The 18,880-nt window shown below is 34.8% G+C and overlaps 1 protein-coding gene across 8 annotated transcripts in view; it reads right to left on the minus strand.

Moving 5' to 3' along the window:
* Positions 1–537: 537 nt before the first annotated feature.
* Positions 538–18,880, minus strand: part of QKI (QKI, KH domain containing RNA binding) — a 166,301-nt gene continuing 147,958 nt past the window's right edge. For 2 of the 8 annotated variants that reach the window (XM_033234265.1, XM_033234271.1), the window contains exons 5-8: positions 15,159–15,246; positions 13,501–13,800; positions 10,448–10,522; positions 538–6,551 (exon numbers count right to left, since the gene is read on the minus strand). In XM_033234265.1, the coding sequence (XP_033090156.1) occupies positions 6,535–6,551; positions 10,448–10,522; positions 13,501–13,800; positions 15,159–15,246 (480 nt within the window). In that variant the 3' untranslated portion in view covers positions 538–6,534. Of the gene's footprint in view, positions 12,582–13,500; positions 13,801–15,158; positions 15,247–18,880 lie in introns of all 8 variants that reach the window. The other 6 variants (XR_004442712.1, XM_033234266.1, XM_033234267.1 and 3 more) reach the window with 6 other exon arrangements.

The following is an 18,880-nucleotide window of genomic DNA, read 5'->3' on the forward strand; positions in this document are numbered from 1 at the left end:
CTAAGGTTCCAGCGAGCAAGAGGAAAGGAGCCAGAGGTACTTGGAGATGATATAAAGACAGGAAAACGTAAGGCACAAGGAGTCATAACATTTAGATGTTAAAGAATCGTAAAGGTTTCACACTACTGGAAATGACTTTTTTAAATAAATCAATTCTTTGTTCAACAAGTTAATGACACTAGTCCTTCTCACGAAGCTGATGAAATCAAGTTTTGGTCAGCATTCCTTTCTTCTTTCTTACATTTAAAAACTACATAAAAATTGTACCATTAAAGACAAAAAAACAACTGTGGAACGCTGTAGCAGTCTGTTTACTAATCTCCCTTAATGACTAAAATCAGAATGAATGTGATGCTTATTTTCTAATGTTATTATAACTTCAGAATGTCAGATTCTTAACATTTTCTTTTAGTGTTGCAAGCCTCAATAAAACTGAAAGTGTGCGTTCTTTATTCTGATATTGATACGTGCATTTTCTGGGGGTGAAGGATAAGGAGCTCTTTTCAGCTGAGTTGGCTTGAGAGGATGAAGCACATGCACTTTTTCCAGTTGGTTTATTGCATTTCATGTACAGTCATATGCAGTTCTCCGTTCACATGTGATCTGCGAACACCTATTTCGACTTCTATAGATATATATATATATATATATATATACACAATTTCCACAGTAAAATTTTAAATGTTTCATACACACCACTATAAACCATAAAATATATATTTGGTAATAAAAACTTAATAGCACTTTTAAGTTATAAATTAACTTTTACCCTGGAAGCTGAGATCTTCCCACAATGTGATGTCTTTTGCCAAGGGGCAACAAAATTGTAATGTGGAATCAATATTGTGGCTGCTCTTTGCTGCACCTATCGCCTCCTTCTACTATGAATTAATTCATCTGCCTTCTCTCCCACCCCCTGGCAATTAGTGCAGCAGAAACATAGAAAGGAGAGGACTGTGCCGAGGTTAACCAGTTTGATTCCGCATTGAAGGCACGAGTGCATATTATGTTGGTAAATCTCTTCGTATCAAAGGCATCTCAATTTAGATCATTTAAAAGAAACTACAGATAAAATTAGATGTGTAGCACATATTTCTAAAATATTGTCCATATTTTTTCCATTTTAAATAAAGGTATTAAGGGACTCGTGACAATGTAAAAAACTACTCTAGGCACTTAGAAAATTTGCGAATTCGAAAAGTTGGAGAATAATTTTTGCTAAATAAATTATCATTTGGCAGTAAGTTCTATTCTACCAAAAATAATTTGTTTGAAATGCTGTTAACAGCTACTTCTTATCAAGGAATAAAGACAGGCATCCCATCCTGTTCAAATATGCAAAACCACTCCCACTCCACCCCAAAACTAAAGAAACCTTAGGCTGTCACATGTGAAAGTGCTATGACATATATATATATACACATACATGTATATATATTTGTTAGAGTCTTGGTTTGGTAGTGAGCAATTTCATTTAAACTTATCATTCGCTTTTGGCACACTAAAAAATTCAGAACCTTATCTAGTGTTTAGAAAACCATAACCAGACACCAATTGTGTCTACGTATACACATCCTGGTTTTATGGGCAGGGGGCCTTAATGACCTCTTACATGTGGAGCCACAGCACCGGGGCATATGGGAGTAACTACTTTCATGTGAAGTCTTCCCTGACATTTTGCCGAAAGGAAAAAAAAATGTTTAAGTACATTAATTTCACCAACTTCTTGATTGAAAGCTCAGCTTTCAATTGTTTTGTCAAATAGTTTCAATCAATCAACTGACTCTAGAATTTTACTATTCTAGGAATTTGGTAGTTTTATGTTTAATAATATTGTAACCTGTATAAAAATGAAATTTGTAATGTTATTTTCACCTTTTAAAACTTTACATTTCCTGCATAAAAGGTAGCAATGACATAATTACACATAAAGTACCCTTAACTGAAAATGAGATGAGGCTGCATTCATAGGCTTTAGAGAATAGTAAATTGCATAGAAATTCTTCAATTTAAGTGACATGGTACCATGACAACTTGTACATTAGCAGCTTGACAGACAGCTTCGAATTTTCACAGACTACTACATGAACTGTTAGGGCAACGGAAACTTTTACAAATAGTAGCATGTTGAAGACCTGTCTACCTAACAACAGTACACTGCCCCACCGCTCCCATCAGAGAAATGACCGGGTTTGTTTACATGATCCAAGTGACCATCTCAATGGTGATTCGCTGTTATCAATCGACTCAGCTATCACTACTCTGTGTATTATGTATATGTACGTGTGTATATATATTTATGAATGAGAATACCTTGACAGTCTGATTGGTTAAGGGCGTATTGGTACAGTTTTGTCTTCTATTACATGTCACTCATTTCGGCCCCAAATTCTATAACTCTAAATAAATAAAACGTCATTTACAAAGATACATTGCTATGTGCAAATGCAAAAATTCATCCTGAGGATTTTGTTATCTAGAACTGTTTCACAGAAAGAAGGAAGTATCAATCTGTGAAATAAAAATGCACCTTGAGTTAAACTAAGTAATTCATAATTACAGGTTAATTTACCCAAGTTCCAGCCAAGAAAAGCATGAAGATATTTAGGAAATCTTAAATTGATTTGCATGCAAGAAGTTGATCATATACAACTTTTCAAATCCCAGTGTTCTCCCCCTTAAACTTGTTTAATGTTTTAGTCTGACTGTATTTGTAAAGTAGGTGACAGGGAAAAAAACACCTGAGGAAAACTCAGTCATGTGCTGAGGGTTCTTTTCCTCATTGGAAAGCAGTGGGGCTTCAGGCCACCATGAGAAACAGTCAGTGGGCCTTTGGCTTTACCCAAGTTAAGCTCCCCTAACAGGAGTAGTTAGCTAAACAAGTTCAATGCTTTCCAAAGGAAAAAGGTCAGGTTAAAATAAAAATCTAAATAAAGGTAAAATATCAACAGTTTCTCTGCTTTACAATGTGACCATAAAATTACTTATTTACAGAAATTAAAAGAAATGGTTCAACAAAGAATCAAACTGGTTTCTCCAGGTATATACCATTACAATGTATCTTTTTACTCTTGATGCTGTGAGCAGACAGTGATTATTTTGGAGAAGGAAAAATAAGGTGTGGAATTAGTAATGCAGATGCTGAAAGGCAAGTGGCAAGAGGAGAAGAATGCCTCCAACAAAGGCCTCTTTGTTCCCATCTCTACTGCACCTACCCCCGCCCCCCACAAGGTACAAGACCAGAATAACCAAAGCCATTTTAACAGTAGTGTGCAAAACTGTCAGCTGACAAACAACATAAAAACAAGTCACGCCATGTTATCTGTGGTCACGTTCTTCAGGGTTAGTCCAGTAACTCAAGACTTTACATTCTTTTGTCTTTATTTGTTTATTTTAATTAAACATATAAAGGTTAATAAACAGACATAGTCCAGAGTTAGTAGGTTGGTATTATAACATTTATTAAAATAATGCTATGGGTTAATAGAAACAGCAAAGAACCAAAGAATTAAAATGCAAGCTATGTAAAATCCCAACTAAAACCCAAAAGTGTCTAATGTATTCATTCATTAGCTAACTAAAAGCCCAAAAAAGACAAGACACCCAATATAATAAAGTACTGCAAAACAATTGGCAATTTTCAGTTATCAAAATTGTGGATTTTGCATTTTGTATCCTTTTCTCAATCAAGAAAAAAATTCTTTTTGAATGTTATATAACATACATATAAAACAAGATAGAAAAATACATTATAAACTTGTAACAATGGCTGTAAATACATTATCTTACATGTTTCTCATAGGCAATAGGTTGGTTATGGTACATACACAGCATGAAACTAAGATAATAAAGAATAGACAAAAATACATGTCAGCTGTACGATAACATACAAGCGACACTCCCATCTACCCACGCTAAAAAATTACATAATACTGTCAGAAAAAAAGTCTTAAAAACTACATATTTTAATAAGAAATAAATTCAATAAAGAATGATAATACTGAGAACCAAGGCATTCAGAGATTTCAAAAGTCATGCTTTTTTCAGTTGATCCAAAATTTTGTCAACCAAGTTTTCAAAAGTTTGTTCAGAGCCAACATTACCCATAAATGTCACACATTTATTATTTCATACATTTACTTTCTTCCCCATAAAAGACCTTTGATAAACATCTAAAATGTCCAGGTGTAACACAGTTGAGATGAAACTGGATCAAATACTGGTATTGTTTTTAACAACTATCACCTCAAGTGTTTGAGTGTCGCAAATTTATTAAAGCAACCAAACAATATAAAAATCAAAATGGCACAGCATATATTGTAAATAAATCAAAACTGTATGTGTAACAGAAAGACAAAGCAGTGGCATATTAAACCAAAGCTAGCTGGATACAAAACAATGAATGTCTATTGCATAGTAAATAAACTGACAACGGTTTCCAAGTGAGACAAGATGGCAGGGGAGGTCACCAAAAAGGTAATGACTCAACTTCCTGCTGACCTCTGACTGTGATGCTGGGAAGGTGTGGACGAGGGGACGAGTTGATAAGCTGGGGCAGGGGGAGTCCACTGTCACTTGAGATTTGCCACGTCTGGTACTGAGCAGTTAATGATTATTCACTCAAGTGTTTAGATGTAGGCTTTGCACACAAATTGCTTCAACTACATAACTAACTGTTTCAACTTCTAGAGAAATTAGAAGCTTAAGCTGAAATGTGGTTGAGTATTTATATGCACTATGATGCTAGTTTTTCACATTCTTTTAAAGTTAAGGGGTGGGGGAGGCAAAGGTTACTGAAACAGTAAAAGGATACACTACACCAGTTATCTGGTATGATATAAAGACATGTGATTAAATTTGGGTGATTTAAAACATTGTTTTCCAGAATGAAAATCACAAAGATTCACTTTTCTGAAAACATTTGCTAGGTATCCTATTATCTCCAATTAATTAAAAACAAAATAAAAATCAAAACCAAATGAATGCATCCCCCTTCTCCAAATAAAACAAAGCTCTAATTTTGTCTGTAAACTGAAGTTCAGATGACACATAATTTTTATCTCAGAATCGTTTGGGTTAACATTGAAGATTGGAATAACCAAAAGTATTAAATTATTTTTTAAAAGAATGATGTTTTAAAACTTACTAGTCAGGCATTAGAAAAGTTATCAAATCTTTTCACAGTATCAGATTTGGCAAATTTGCATCAAGGTAACGTGGCAAAAATCATATAATTCAAACCATCAACTCATTAGTCTCCCTCATATCTTCTTTCACATACTGGGCGACTGAGTAACATGCATTAACTTGTATTCTGAGGGAGGAGCTGATCTTTATGAGACACTTGACTAAATGACCATGAAGGAAAATAAGGCACTTTCTTTTCTTTAGACTTATTCCAATACTTAAAAAATAAAAAAGAAAGACAAAAAGGCTCTTTTGGTCTTTTGTTTCTTGACAACCACCAGAAAAAATCATTTAATGAAATAAAGGGTTTCTTTGTTCTTTTTCTTTTTTTTTATAACACTTGAAAGTATAAAATGCTACATTTCCAAAAATATATATATTTTTTTCTGCACCAGCACCCTTGTATAGTAAAAGTATCTACTTTTTGTTCATTTGTTTCAATGCACTACACTTTATCTACAATTTCATTACATGTATACAGCAAATAGGCAAGCATGGCTTTTACATCCTTAATGATTTTTTTCTATACAGGGAGGTTTAAAAAAAAAAATACTTGAACAGTTTGCCCAGTAATGTGACACATAATGCATGTACCTTGTTCTCATACTTTTTTAGAAGGTGTAAAATAAAGATTCAGTAATTTTAACTTAGATATTTATCTTTTAAAAATAGTGTTGCAGTTTTGTTATTTGCATTACGTTTCCAAACTCCTTACGTTTTTCTCTCATGGCACACTTTCTTCTAATACTTCAAATTTTGGCAGGCAATATAAAAAAGGCTGCAACTTCTGCCCTTTGAGGGCACTGTAGTGACTAAACAGCATATCAAATTTTGAATACTTTTTGAAATCACTTCACCAATGATATCCCTGACCGAAGGTTCATGCATGATGCATCATCACACAGTACATTCAGAGAGAGCTTTGACTTCGCTATGAGAAGAAAAAGATTCCTAGAAGTCTCTCACAGTAACTGCCTCTGTCATTGAGTAGTTAAGGGCCATCTGTCTCCCCTTCTTAAGAGAGGCCTTCTTACCGTTCGCTTAGGGTGGGATATTAAAAGATGATCAGTGCTGTGGGATGAATTGGGCCTTATTGCTTTACTACTATTCAGTGCAGGTTCTAGAACCACTTTCACCCAAACAGGAAAAAAAAAAAAAAAAAAGCTGAGTTGGAGGACAACAATTTCTTTGTCTTTTGTTTGGTTAGATGGTAAGACGAACGGACAAGTGCCTCAGCTCGCTGCACTGACGACAGGCAAGCAAAGGCGATTACCAGTTAACTGATCAGCAGGCAGGCATGGTCAGGTCATCATTGGGTGAAGAGTTCAGAGGTCAGAAGGTCATAGGTTAGTTGCCGGTGGCGGCTGGGTGGTTAGAAACAAAAAAAAACAAAACAAAAAAAAGAAAAGAAAAGATAGAGAAGAGATTAGTTTCAGCTAGTGACGGCTTAATGACAACATGAAAAACTAATCACAACTAATAAAAAAAAAAAGCATGTTTAATTCTGACAAACTGATTGACACCATCTACAGAATACAATTAAAATCATGACAATTTCATATCATGATTTGAACAAATGAAGAAGAGCCCACTCCCACAAAAAAAAAAAAAAAAAACTGGTTAACAAGAAAAAGTAGAAATAAAATACAACTAACAACTAATAGTTAGTAGCAGTCAATGAAGGAAATTGAAAAACAACAATGAATAGGTTTGGTATACAGAATTTTTAAACAGTCAGTGCAGTTATCAGTATCTGACTGCTATTAAGCATTAGTATTCTCTCAGATGCAAGCATTAAAGCAACTATTAATGATGGATGTGATTATTAATAACTGATGATTAACAGAAATGAATCTAAAGAAATTCAAAATTCTATGAACAATTTGGTTCAACATAAACTCTGGGCCAAACAAGGTTTCTTTTGTTCAATAAATGTTTATTGCTTTTTCAATTATTCTATTTACAAACAACATGGAATTTCTTGGCCTCATGATACAAAGCAATACTAAACTGTAGTCTAGCAGTGTAGGCAACATCATGGGAACCAGAAAATGGCCAGGCCTTTTGCACTGGCCAACACTTTCCAGTTGAAAATACTATTTTACACATATAGAACACTTATAAAATGCACTTGCATGTAAACACTGTAAAATCCTGCCATTTAAAATTCTACACTCAAAAAGCTCTAAGTACATCAAAAAATAGAAGAAATTTCTAATTGATACCAATAAGGCATTTTAAAACTACAAACAGCTTTCTTTATTCAATTTCAAAGCTAATACTCTGCAAATACAATAAAATCTGACATTTCATATACATTCCTGCTTTATATTTTTATATTTTAAAAGAAGCCACCTGTAAATACTATTTTCTTTTGCAAAATAACAAAAAGGACAAAAAATTTTTAAAAATTACAGTAAAACATAAAGTAGTTCTCAAGTGGAAAAGTTATCATTCCCAATGTCCTTGAGTTGTTCCTTCCTTAATCAACCTTTGTCACATTCTGCTTCACCAAACTTGGTCCACTTAACAGTAGTATAATTTTTAAGACTCATTCAACAGCTTAATTATTTCTACTATATTCTGAGGTTTGATAGAATTTTCTGTACTGTTGCCATTGTGACTAAGGCAGAGGAGATGTGAATGAAAAGATATTCAGTGCAAAGTTAGATTCTGTGCCACTTCATAAATCAAAGCCCAGAAGGTGTAATGTTCAGAGTTTAAATGATCTAAATAATGGACTGATTTACCTTCATATGACAAAAATGCTTTCTATAGTCTATCATTTAGAACAGTTTATAAATACTACAAAAATATTGTATCTTCAATGTGACCAAATCTTCCCTGAATTTCTCAAAAGTGGAATTTTATTTAAAATAAAAATTGCTGCCCCAAAATCATAGAAGAAAATAAATATTTAACATGATGTAGTCATACTACTTCACAGGTATTCCAAAATATAAAATCTTAAAGCATTTTTGATGTTACTCATAATTTTGATTAAAACTGTTTAAAGTTTCTTATACAAATTATATAAGTGATGGTTTTTGTATTACTCAGAAAAACTTCTGAATTCTTTTTAGAGTGTGGAATATATAAATGAAGTGAGTGACCATATATATATACCAGGACGCCTAGACTACATCCTCTGCCAAGTCTTGGCCTCCTACACAGGTGTGTCACCATATAAGACCATACAGTTCGTTCTAAAAGGTCAGTTGGTCTCTAATAGGCTTCAAATTCAGTTTTGAACTATATATAAAGAGGTGAGTTTACTTTTAGTAAAGAACTAGATATTGGTCAACCATGTAGGACTCTAAACGTTCATATAGAATTACATGGTTATATGTCCAAGGGCTGAGTTTCTTTGCATTAAATGAATGCTTATACTAATAAACTTCTCTTCAAAATATTTTTTAAAAATAATTTTAACCTCAAAAATAGAGAAAACAGTAGTATCATAAAATAATTTAAGCGAAGGACTTCAGACGTCTCCCTTAGACCCGATGAGTGCATACAGTGATAAGTATATGAGTATTCTGTTACTAAAAAAGAAATGAGCATTTCGGTTTGCTGACACTGCATTTTAAATAATAACAGTGACAGAACTAATCAAAACACATAACAACAAAAGATCCACGCATGGAATGTGTCATAATTTTCCAAATACAATAAAATCTTCCTCAAATATGTCCAACTATCTCAAGGCACTGGAGTATTAAATAGGCCAATAATTATCGTGTTAAAGCAAAATGGTGAGAAATCTCCTAAAAGGGGGCATATAGGGAAAGATTAGCTGGGGGGAAAAAACTACTTTAAAATACTCTTTAGAACAACTGTAGACATAAGCAATATGAATAAAACCTCAAATTATTCATGGAATTGTCCCATTTCTTTAAAACTAAAGTGACTTTCCAAAAAATTTCCCCATCCCTATGAGACGTGTTCGTACAGAACACTTACAATGAATATCATCTTCATAGATGACCACGGAGCTGGGGTCTATTCTGTTCACTGAATAATCACTGTAAGTGATGTATACATTAGTTTGAAAGTCTTCGACATTCTTTATGTATTATGCTAAACAAATATTAACAGTGTCTTTGGGAAAGGCATGTTATTTCTGATGTGGACAACAGCTGTGTCTAGTATTTATCATCAGTACTCAAGGTAATCACATGAAGCAGGTAGGTCCTTCATAAATTCACAGAAGATGTACAATTGAAGTGCAAATCCAGCACTTTTTCCTCCACTAATATTTGAGACTTTGATCAGTTTAATTTGTAGGAAACAAATGTGCCGTAATAGAAACTTGTAAAAAATCCTTTTTTACTACCATGCTTGAGGTTCCTATCTTGTGATGGAAAAACTTAGAAAACAATTCAATGTCAATAAACCGAAAATACCATTCCTCAATAAGCAAAAATAATTTATAAAAGGGTCCAAGGGCATATACAGGACACAAATTATAGAAGTTGTAAAGGAGAAAAATGAAGACTTATTTTCCAGTCACAGGTTAGTCAAAAATGATATTCACACAGCTGGATCTCATATCACCACAGAAATTCAAGAGACAGTTTACCTTCAGATAATATATTTTAGCAGCAAATGACAAAAATCAAAGGATCCATTTTGGCAAGAGAATGTAAGAATAAAAGGGAATTGATGCTCTAATTTATATTAAAAAAAAAAATCCAACTACATGAAAGTTATCTTCACAGTCCTCACTTTGTTGATTTTAGCTAAGTACTTGACATGTGCACCCTCACGTTTATACAGTGGCTCAAATATTTTATTATAAAGAAAAATGGAAACTAAATCTTCAGTTTTCTCCAAAAGTACACAGGAGGCATATATTCCTTTACTTCTCTCATTAAAGCACCACCCGTTCAATTCATTTTGCAATACCAACCCCAAATTTCAGAACTTTTAAAAGGTAAATTTTAGCAAAAGTTATTAATGAAAATAACTGAGGCAACATCAAAATTTAATAGCTCCCCAAATTGACTACGTTTTAGTAGGAATAAATCATAGTACATAATAATAGAAGATTTAATAAGTTAAAATATGAAGGGAGAAAAAACCAAACCAAAACAAAAAACCCAACCCTTTTATCTGTCAGTGATCACAAACAAATTTAGAAAAGGAAAAAAAACTGTGTGCAGGTAAGCAATTACATTTTTCCATCAGGTGTGGTGTTGCAAATTTTATGGACACCCAACGCATTTCTTATAGACAAGAACTGCAGAACTAAACTAACCTCGGTCTGCGGTCACAATCCTTTGGTAAGGATGGACACGCATATCGTGCCTTCGAACTTTAGTAGCCACCGCACCTAGTTAAATTGCAATTACCAAGACAAAGTTAGAAAACATTCACAAGGGGGGAAAAAACATTAACAGCAGGTTTATCAAAATGGATTTCAAATGTTCATTTACTACAAAAGTTTAAGAAACATGTTAAGGCACAGTAGTTTTAAAATTAACCACAATATGTCATGTATATATGCATCTATTAATATTGCATTCATTTCAAACATCTTGGGCCTTAACCTATTTTATCCATTCATTTACAATCCCCAAGTTACAGTATTTCATGAACTCTATTAGATCCAAACATATTTAAGCTTTACTAGTCACATATTCACTGAAGTGCCTTTCTCGCAGCAGGACTACTTAAATAATGCCATGTTTAATACTGACAATTATTTGCTAACCTTAAGACCACTTCAAGAGTTTATCACTTAAAAAGGTTTAAAAGCAATTCTTAAAGCCTACAGATTGTGGTTTTAAACTCTGAGTCAATAAGTATGAACTGCAATGAATTAGGTGATTAGTAAAGCAAACAGTAGAGTACACTTAGCAGTCAGTATACTACTATACACTCCTTTATAAATTACCATCACTGTGTAATAGTACAGACTACACCAAATTAATAACATAATTTTACTTTATATCTATGTGCAAAAAGTGCAAGTAAGTCACTGACTGCTAGGCTAAGCTTTTTTCCCCCGGAGGCTGCTGAGACTAAGCATTTGTTAAATTCAGATCTGATGAGGGTTCAGTTAAGACCGTTCTTGAATTCTTAGCCTTTCGTTGGGAAAGCCATACCTAAAGATAAAAGGAAGGGAATTAAAAATTAGTCATCAATGAAGATTTGATGCTAATACCAATCTCCTCACTACTACCAACACACATGTCTGCATCTGTTTTGAAGGGCACTGCTTATTTTAAAATAATTTAATGTGAGATGTGACATAAATAGCATGCATGTTATCTGTGTGCAAATTTATTATAACTTAGAAATTTAAAATAATTTTCTGAGTTCTCCAAGTGGTCAATATCATGTTTTACTGCTTAGGTGGCAAAGCAAGAAATAAAACTAACCATAATAAGATTTTTTTATTTGGCACTTCTTATTATTCACCTTATGAATGCCAATTAGAAATCTGCATATTTTGGTCTTTATTTTACCAGTCTAATAATTACGTTTTTATAAGTAAAAATTTTTCAACAAACAAAAGACATGAAGCTTTACAATGAGAAACAAGTTTTACTGCAGTGCCTCTTGCTATTTCTAAGCAGTAAACTGGTCCATCACCCCTTATTCATTTTAGATAAGGTAATCATATACAAGTACAATTCCATGTGGCAAAATCAGGGAGATCTTGCACTGAAAGTGCTGGAACAGCAGCTGGTAGCTAAGAGTCCCAGCCCTGCAGGAAGTCAAGAATCATAACTCCTCGGGAACAGATGCTGTGGGTGCAGCAGAGAGGAGTTCTGGGAAAAGGAGCATGCATGGGACCACAGGACAGAGTATTAATAGAAAAGAAAACTTAAATAACAAGGTTACAGGTTACATGTTATTTTAAAAATGCTTCAAGAAATGTGCAACAGAAGACAAGCCTCTCAAACAGTTCTGTGGTATAATTCTGACCTGCAATTACTTTATACAATGATTTAGAGATAAACAGAAAACATGTACAATGAAATGTATTTGTTCATGAAACACAGGGCACCTGAGTGCATGCACACACACAGATAACATACAGAGCATCATGGCTTTCTTTACTTGAACAATGAATTTTCGAGTTTAAATCTTAGTGTCCTCCAGTTCAGTAAAGATTTTCAAATCCTTATAAATCAATATTAATGCTGGAAAAAAAAAACCTTAAGAGATCAAAGTCCTAAAAGTCAACAGCATGCATGCAGCACCAAGGTCGTATACAATTCAGGAAAAAAGTATTCAAATTTTGTCTGGTGAAACAAAGGGGTTGCACAGAAACAGTTTGTTCCACATTGACTGGTCGTGTTATAACAGCTGCTGTATTCTAGTCCTTCATCCAGCAAGTCAATGGGCTGAAATATCAGGCATGACTGGCATTTCAATCCACTCTATAAAAAAAAGGCATCAGTAATGTCTTTTTCGAGCACACCACTTTTTGTTCATGTAAAACCAAGCGTTTAGATTATGATTTTAATTTTTGCCTTAAGTGAGATTCTGAATTCATTGATTTGGTATTTAACTATTCCATACTGTACTACTGAAATTAAGAGTACCTCTCATGTTTAACACAACTCGGACTCCAAAAGGCAAGAACTGAAAAATCTTAAGAATACAACTACAGTCATGCCTGCATAACAACATTTTGGTCAACAATGGACCACATATACTACGGTGGTCCCATAAGATTATAATGGCTATACCACACAGCCTAGGTGTGTAGTAAACAGTATCATGTACATCTGTGTAAGTACACTCTATGATGTACACCAAATGATGAAATTGCCAGACAAGGCAATTCTTAGAAGGTATCCCGTTGTTAAGCGATGCATGACTGTATTTATCTGGTCTCTTTCATATTTTAAGTGATCACAAATATTATACAACACATACAATAATATGAATTTTATAAAGATCTCAAACTACTTTCACATAGAAGTTTAAAGTTTTTCCAACAATTACACAAATCTGTGAGATAAAATGAACCTAGGTTTGAGAAGTGGAGCTGATGGGGCCTAAAACTCAGAATGGCCCCAGTCATGTCAAATGTAAAAGTAGTTGTTAAAACGCACACAACAGATTTACCCAATCAAACTGAACCTGAGTTACCAAAGTGGATCTGAATAAATTTAAGGTGCAATTATTTCAAAGGGGAACCCTTATGAGAGGCTGAAATAAAATGTAGGGTTCAGGCTTTCCTAATGGAAACTTGTCTTGCCTCTCTAAAACTGATAAAATCATTTCAAAATCTGGGGGAGCAAAAATATTTATAAAGAGAATGTTGTTAACCCCGTGGGGAGAAGAACTTACCTAATACACCACTAGGTTCAATAGGATACTCAAGGATTGATGTAGCTGGTGCCAATGTGTAGGGGTACTCATAGGGTGTATAGATTAAACCAGCTTCGGGCCCTGGAGGAACTATTGCAGCAGTTGGGTGAGGAGTTCCGTTTGGCATGACAGCGGTCTGTATTTGTCTGATCAAAGGCATTATGGTAGGGCCAGCTGGCGTTGGAGTACGCAGGGCAGCTGGTGGGAGAACCGGCGCAGGCCCAGTAATGATCCTTGGAGCAGCCTGGGCTGTTGCTGCAAGAGAAAAGGCAAGGGCTGCTACAGTAAGCAAAGAAATTTAGAAAGAAGTATAGAGACAGCAGTATAAAATATGGGAAAATGAGAGGGGAGTAGGAAAAAGAAAGGAAAAAGCAGGAAAGAAGAAAAATAAAAGGAAATCATTAGTACATGCGCTGATCACACAAAAATGCCAAAGCACACCAATCAAATGCAAACAGCTTTCCCTTTCCCAATGTGATTAAGAATGTGCAAAAATTAAAAAGCCATTGTAAAAAAAATGAATGACACTATTAAATAGGTTATACATTTGATATACCTGTTTTTAAGATTTCATAAGACTAAAGTACATGCAGAAGCACAATGAAACACTTGCATTAACAGATGTTAAAAATAATTTGTAACTGGAGTCCACAGAAACTCAGTTTTGGTATGTTTCTAAAGTACAGCTTTAGTTTCAAAGTAAAGTAAGAATAATTTTTATTGCATTTAGCCAAGTAACCACTAGGTATATATGTACATTTCCTGCATCTTTAGGAACTATCATCACAGAAAATCTTAAATAGCCCTATTTCTAAATTCCTATTAATGATATACTCACATTTTCATGAGTAAATTAATGTTAACAATTTGTAAAATAACTACTTCTAAACCCAGTAGGTTGCCTACATTTTGTAAAGCTGCCTAGAACTTTAAAATTCTATGTGTTTTAAATAATCACTAATTTAAATATGGTATGTTCATATAAATGATATGTATGAATCTTAAATTGTTTCAAAATAAAAATTTTACATTATTTCATTTTAAATATAAAAAAGCTATCCTCTTACGGTTTATAAAAACATGCACAGATACATATACCAACAAAATTAGGACGGAAAAAGAGTTATCACCCACTGATCTCTGTGAACTCACATATGAAATCAACAGGGAAAAATACTGGAGGGAAAACATGCAAGCAGAATGAAAGGACAGAACTCAACAGAGGGTCATTTTATTCAGATACACTTCAAATTCACTTTTTCAAAATAAGCTTTCAATATGCTATCTTTTGCATAAATTTAACAAGATAAGCTGGAAGCCTTACATCTGTATTTAACCAAACAGAAAATTTCTTAAACGCTTGAATTTAGAGATTGAGATTTCGTTAAAATAATGTAAGTTTGTCAATCCAAAACTTCAACATGCTGACGTACAATAAAATCAGGAGTGTCCTCAATTCATGAAAGCATTAAAAATAGGACTGTCAAAGTGACAGAATTACTATATCAAGTGACAGAATTACTTCAACTGTTCACTTTGTATAAACTGTTACTGTGTTGTGTTGCCAAAAGGAAAAAAGTCTGTAGACAAAAACAACAGTGAGAGCAGTAACCCTGGGCCTCAGGGTTCGTTCTTACGTGATTTAATGTTGGCATCTCTGTAGGTGCCATTGAGAATCGCCAGCTCCATCAGCTGCATCTTCTTCAGGCTGTCTTCTCCTTCTGCCTATACATGGAAAACACACGAGATGAAAGCATGTGAGACTGTCCACAAATACAATAGCTATATCTACACATAAACCTTAAAGTATCATGTGACTACAGTCACCTGTTTCAATACTAGGAAAAAAAGATCAGGAACTAAAACGTGCTAACGTAATGGAGCCTGTTTTCTCAGTGATGGCGTGTTGATATACAGGATATTCTATTTGTAAATTGTTATGTCAGCTACACCGATTTATTAACGTTCTCCTAAAAAGCTCTGCTTTTAAATAGAAATGAAAGAAAATGTGAGGTTAAGACTAAACGCAGTATTTTCTCTTTGGCATCTATCATTTTAAAATTATTTTAATTAATTTTATTTTTTTTAGATACAGGGTCTAGCTGTTACCCAGGCTGGAGTGCTGTGGCATGATCCTAGCTCACAGCCACCTGGAATTCCCAGGTTCAAGCCATCCTTCCACCTCAGCCTCCCAAATAGCCGGGACTAGAGGCATGCACCACCATGCCAGGCTTTTTAAAATTTTTTGTAGAGACAAAGTCTCATTTTGTAGCCCAGGCTGGTCTCAAACTCCTGGCTTAAAGTGATCCTCCTGCCTCAGCCTCCTAAAGTGCTAAGATTACAAGTGAGAGCCACTGCACCCAGCCAGTAACTATGAATATTCCAAAACTCAGATGTGTTCGTTAAACACACACACACACACACACACACACACACGCACGCACGCACACAAAGAATTTTAAACATAAAAGACTGGATTGTAGAATTTAGGTAAGGAAATTTTATGCTTAATTATTCAAAAAAGGAAAACTCAGTGAAATAAGAACTTCTAAAAAAGTGTATATTCTGCTTACACCATCCCTGTCTGCTTTCAGTCTAATTAGCGAGTGCTATCAATGCCACAGCAATCTATCTTTAGGGTCACCATATGATGATTTATTGTCCAAAGCAACAAACATTTAAAAGCAAAAAGGGGCACTAGTAACAACCATGCTTCAAACGTAAAGCAGGATAATCTCTAATCATCAAAATGTTTGGCCACCCCATTCACCTTGAATTCGTCCCACTCTTTCCATTTACTGTTCCAGTCATTTTTGGCATAGCATCCAAACTACCAAAACAAGTTGCTAATGGTGTCTGTTCTCCAATCAATCTATACACAAAGGCCAGATTAATTGCCCAAATTACAATTTTTATGTTTCTCAACATTCTGTCTCAAAACACTTTCATGGTTTCTTACTATCTAAAAATATAAAAAATTTGAGTTGCCTACAATCTGGTCCCAAGATATCTTCTCAAGTTAAGCCCATTAACCTACTACTTTACACACATATGTAAGTGACATCCTAAGTCAAACCAGATTGCTCTCCACCATTTATCTCTGTGCATATTCCCACTTCCTCCATCCCAAGTGCTCCCCTGTGTACTGCTCTGTCCCTCTCTCTTTCCAAATCCTGCCTAGCCCCATCCCCACAAACTTGAACCTAAATGCTACCTTCCTTCTCCAGGGGCCATCCCTAGATTACAGTATATCCTCAATGTGGTCAATACGTTCTTCAAAACTAACTTCAAGTGAAACAATGGATAGCAGGTCCTGAAACAATGCCATTGCTTTCAACATGATTTCATTATAACATTGATGGGGAAAAAAGGCTGCAATATACTCATTTCGTTTAAAGTTGTATCTCCAAGAACCTATCGACAAAGTTAATTGCTTCTACTTCAAATTACAGTCTGCTGAGTATCACCACTCCCAAAGTAAGCTCCATGAGAACAGGGCTTATTTCTTTGTTACTGCTGCTTAACCCCATGTTACTACAGCCACCCCCAAGTTATTTGCTAGAACTTACAAGTGACTGGTATGAGACATCTTTATTTCCAAATCCCAAATGTCTAAGTCCAACACAAACTTTAGCCACAGTCAAAACAAGCAGCAGATGACGGTCCATCTATCAAAGTCTGTGTAGAGACAGAACTAAATGCCCCTCACTTTTATGTATCATCTAATCCCAATAACTTTACATGACTTTGTGATATTTACAATGAAAGTAACCCAATGAAACAATTTTCTGATATAGTTTTGTTCCTCCCTGATTCATAAAAGGGGAAGGATGACCAGGACACAAGCTTCTCAGTGCTCCTTTCCATTATAGCTGTAATGATACACAAAATTCTGTTTTTGGCATTACAATGGTGAATGGTGAAATCCTGTCTCTACTAAAAATATAAAAATTAGCTGGGCATGGTGGCAGGCACCTGTAATCCCAGCTACTTGGGAAGCTGAGGCAGAAGAATCGCTTGAACCCGGAAGGCAGGGGCTGCAGTGAGCCAAGATCGTGCCACTGCACTCTAGCCTGGGCAACAGGGCGAGACTCTGTCTCAAAAAAAAAAAAAAAAAAAGAGACAACAGGGTTAATTATAGAATTACTTTCACATCGAAGTGGTTATTTCAACCTTACTGTCCTGGTTTTGACAATGAGATTTAATAGTGTGTACCTGCCTAAACACTGTTGAAGGTGTATGTCACCTCTTTTTCAAATATAAGTTCAGATGGGAAAACTAAGTTTCTTCTACAGGATAGAGGCTCGAGAGCTTCTATGAGCCAGTCTTCAGACCAATTTGACCTTTTTCTGAAAAATTACAACTGATCAAACGGGGCATCCTGATGTTGTACATGTCAACTCCAGATAGTTCACAAAGTGCCCTGCAGAAGCGTGATAGGGAATGAGCAACCCTACGGAGACAGAACACTAACTTTTACATTTGTAACATGGGCCATTAAAATTGTATTTTGTAATACTGAACTCAAGTGATTATCTGGAATCTCACAGCTTCTGATTTCCTAAGCATTTGCCCTATATTCAAGAATCATTTAAAAAATGGAAGCTAAATTCACATGCAGTGGACTCCCAAGATTTTAATTGCAATATCTAATCAGGATATTTCTTCCTTTCTTTTTTTAAAGTTTTTGTGGGCACACAGGTGTATATATTTATAAAGTACATGCGATATTTTGATACAGGCATACAATGCATATTAATCACATCAGGGTAAATGGAGTACCCATCAACTCAAGCATTTATCTTTTCTTTGTATTATAAACAATCCAATTACACTTATTCTTAAATGTACGATAAATCATTGTTGACTGTAGTCACTCTGCTTTGCTATCGAATACTAGATCTCACTTATTCTAACTATATTATTGTACCCATCAACCATTCCCACTGCGCCCTCCCAACCACTCTTCCCAGCCTCTGGAACCATCACTCCACACTCTTATCTCCATGAGTTCAACTGTCTTATTTTACCCCCCACAAAAAAAGTGAGAACATGTGAAGATTTTTTCTGTGCCTGACTTATTTCACTTAACATAATGACCTCCAATTTCATCCACGTTGTTGCAAATGACAGGATCTTACTCTTTTTTATGGCTAAATAGCACTCCATTGAAGACACAGGACATTTCCACAAACCCAGAAAGTCTCCTTGTATTGCAAGCCCTAACCATCCATCTGATTTTACTTGCCTAGATTTTCAGATAATGAAGGCATATATACTTTTTTTGTGTTCAATTTCTTTCCCTCAATATAACAGCTGTCAGACTCATCCACACTGCTGCATGTTGTTGTAGTTCATC

Source organism: Trachypithecus francoisi, unplaced genomic scaffold (assembly GCF_009764315.1).
Source record: "Trachypithecus francoisi isolate TF-2019V2 unplaced genomic scaffold, Tfra_2.0 Lachesis_group15, whole genome shotgun sequence".
NCBI lineage: Eukaryota > Metazoa > Chordata > Mammalia > Primates > Cercopithecidae > Trachypithecus > Trachypithecus francoisi.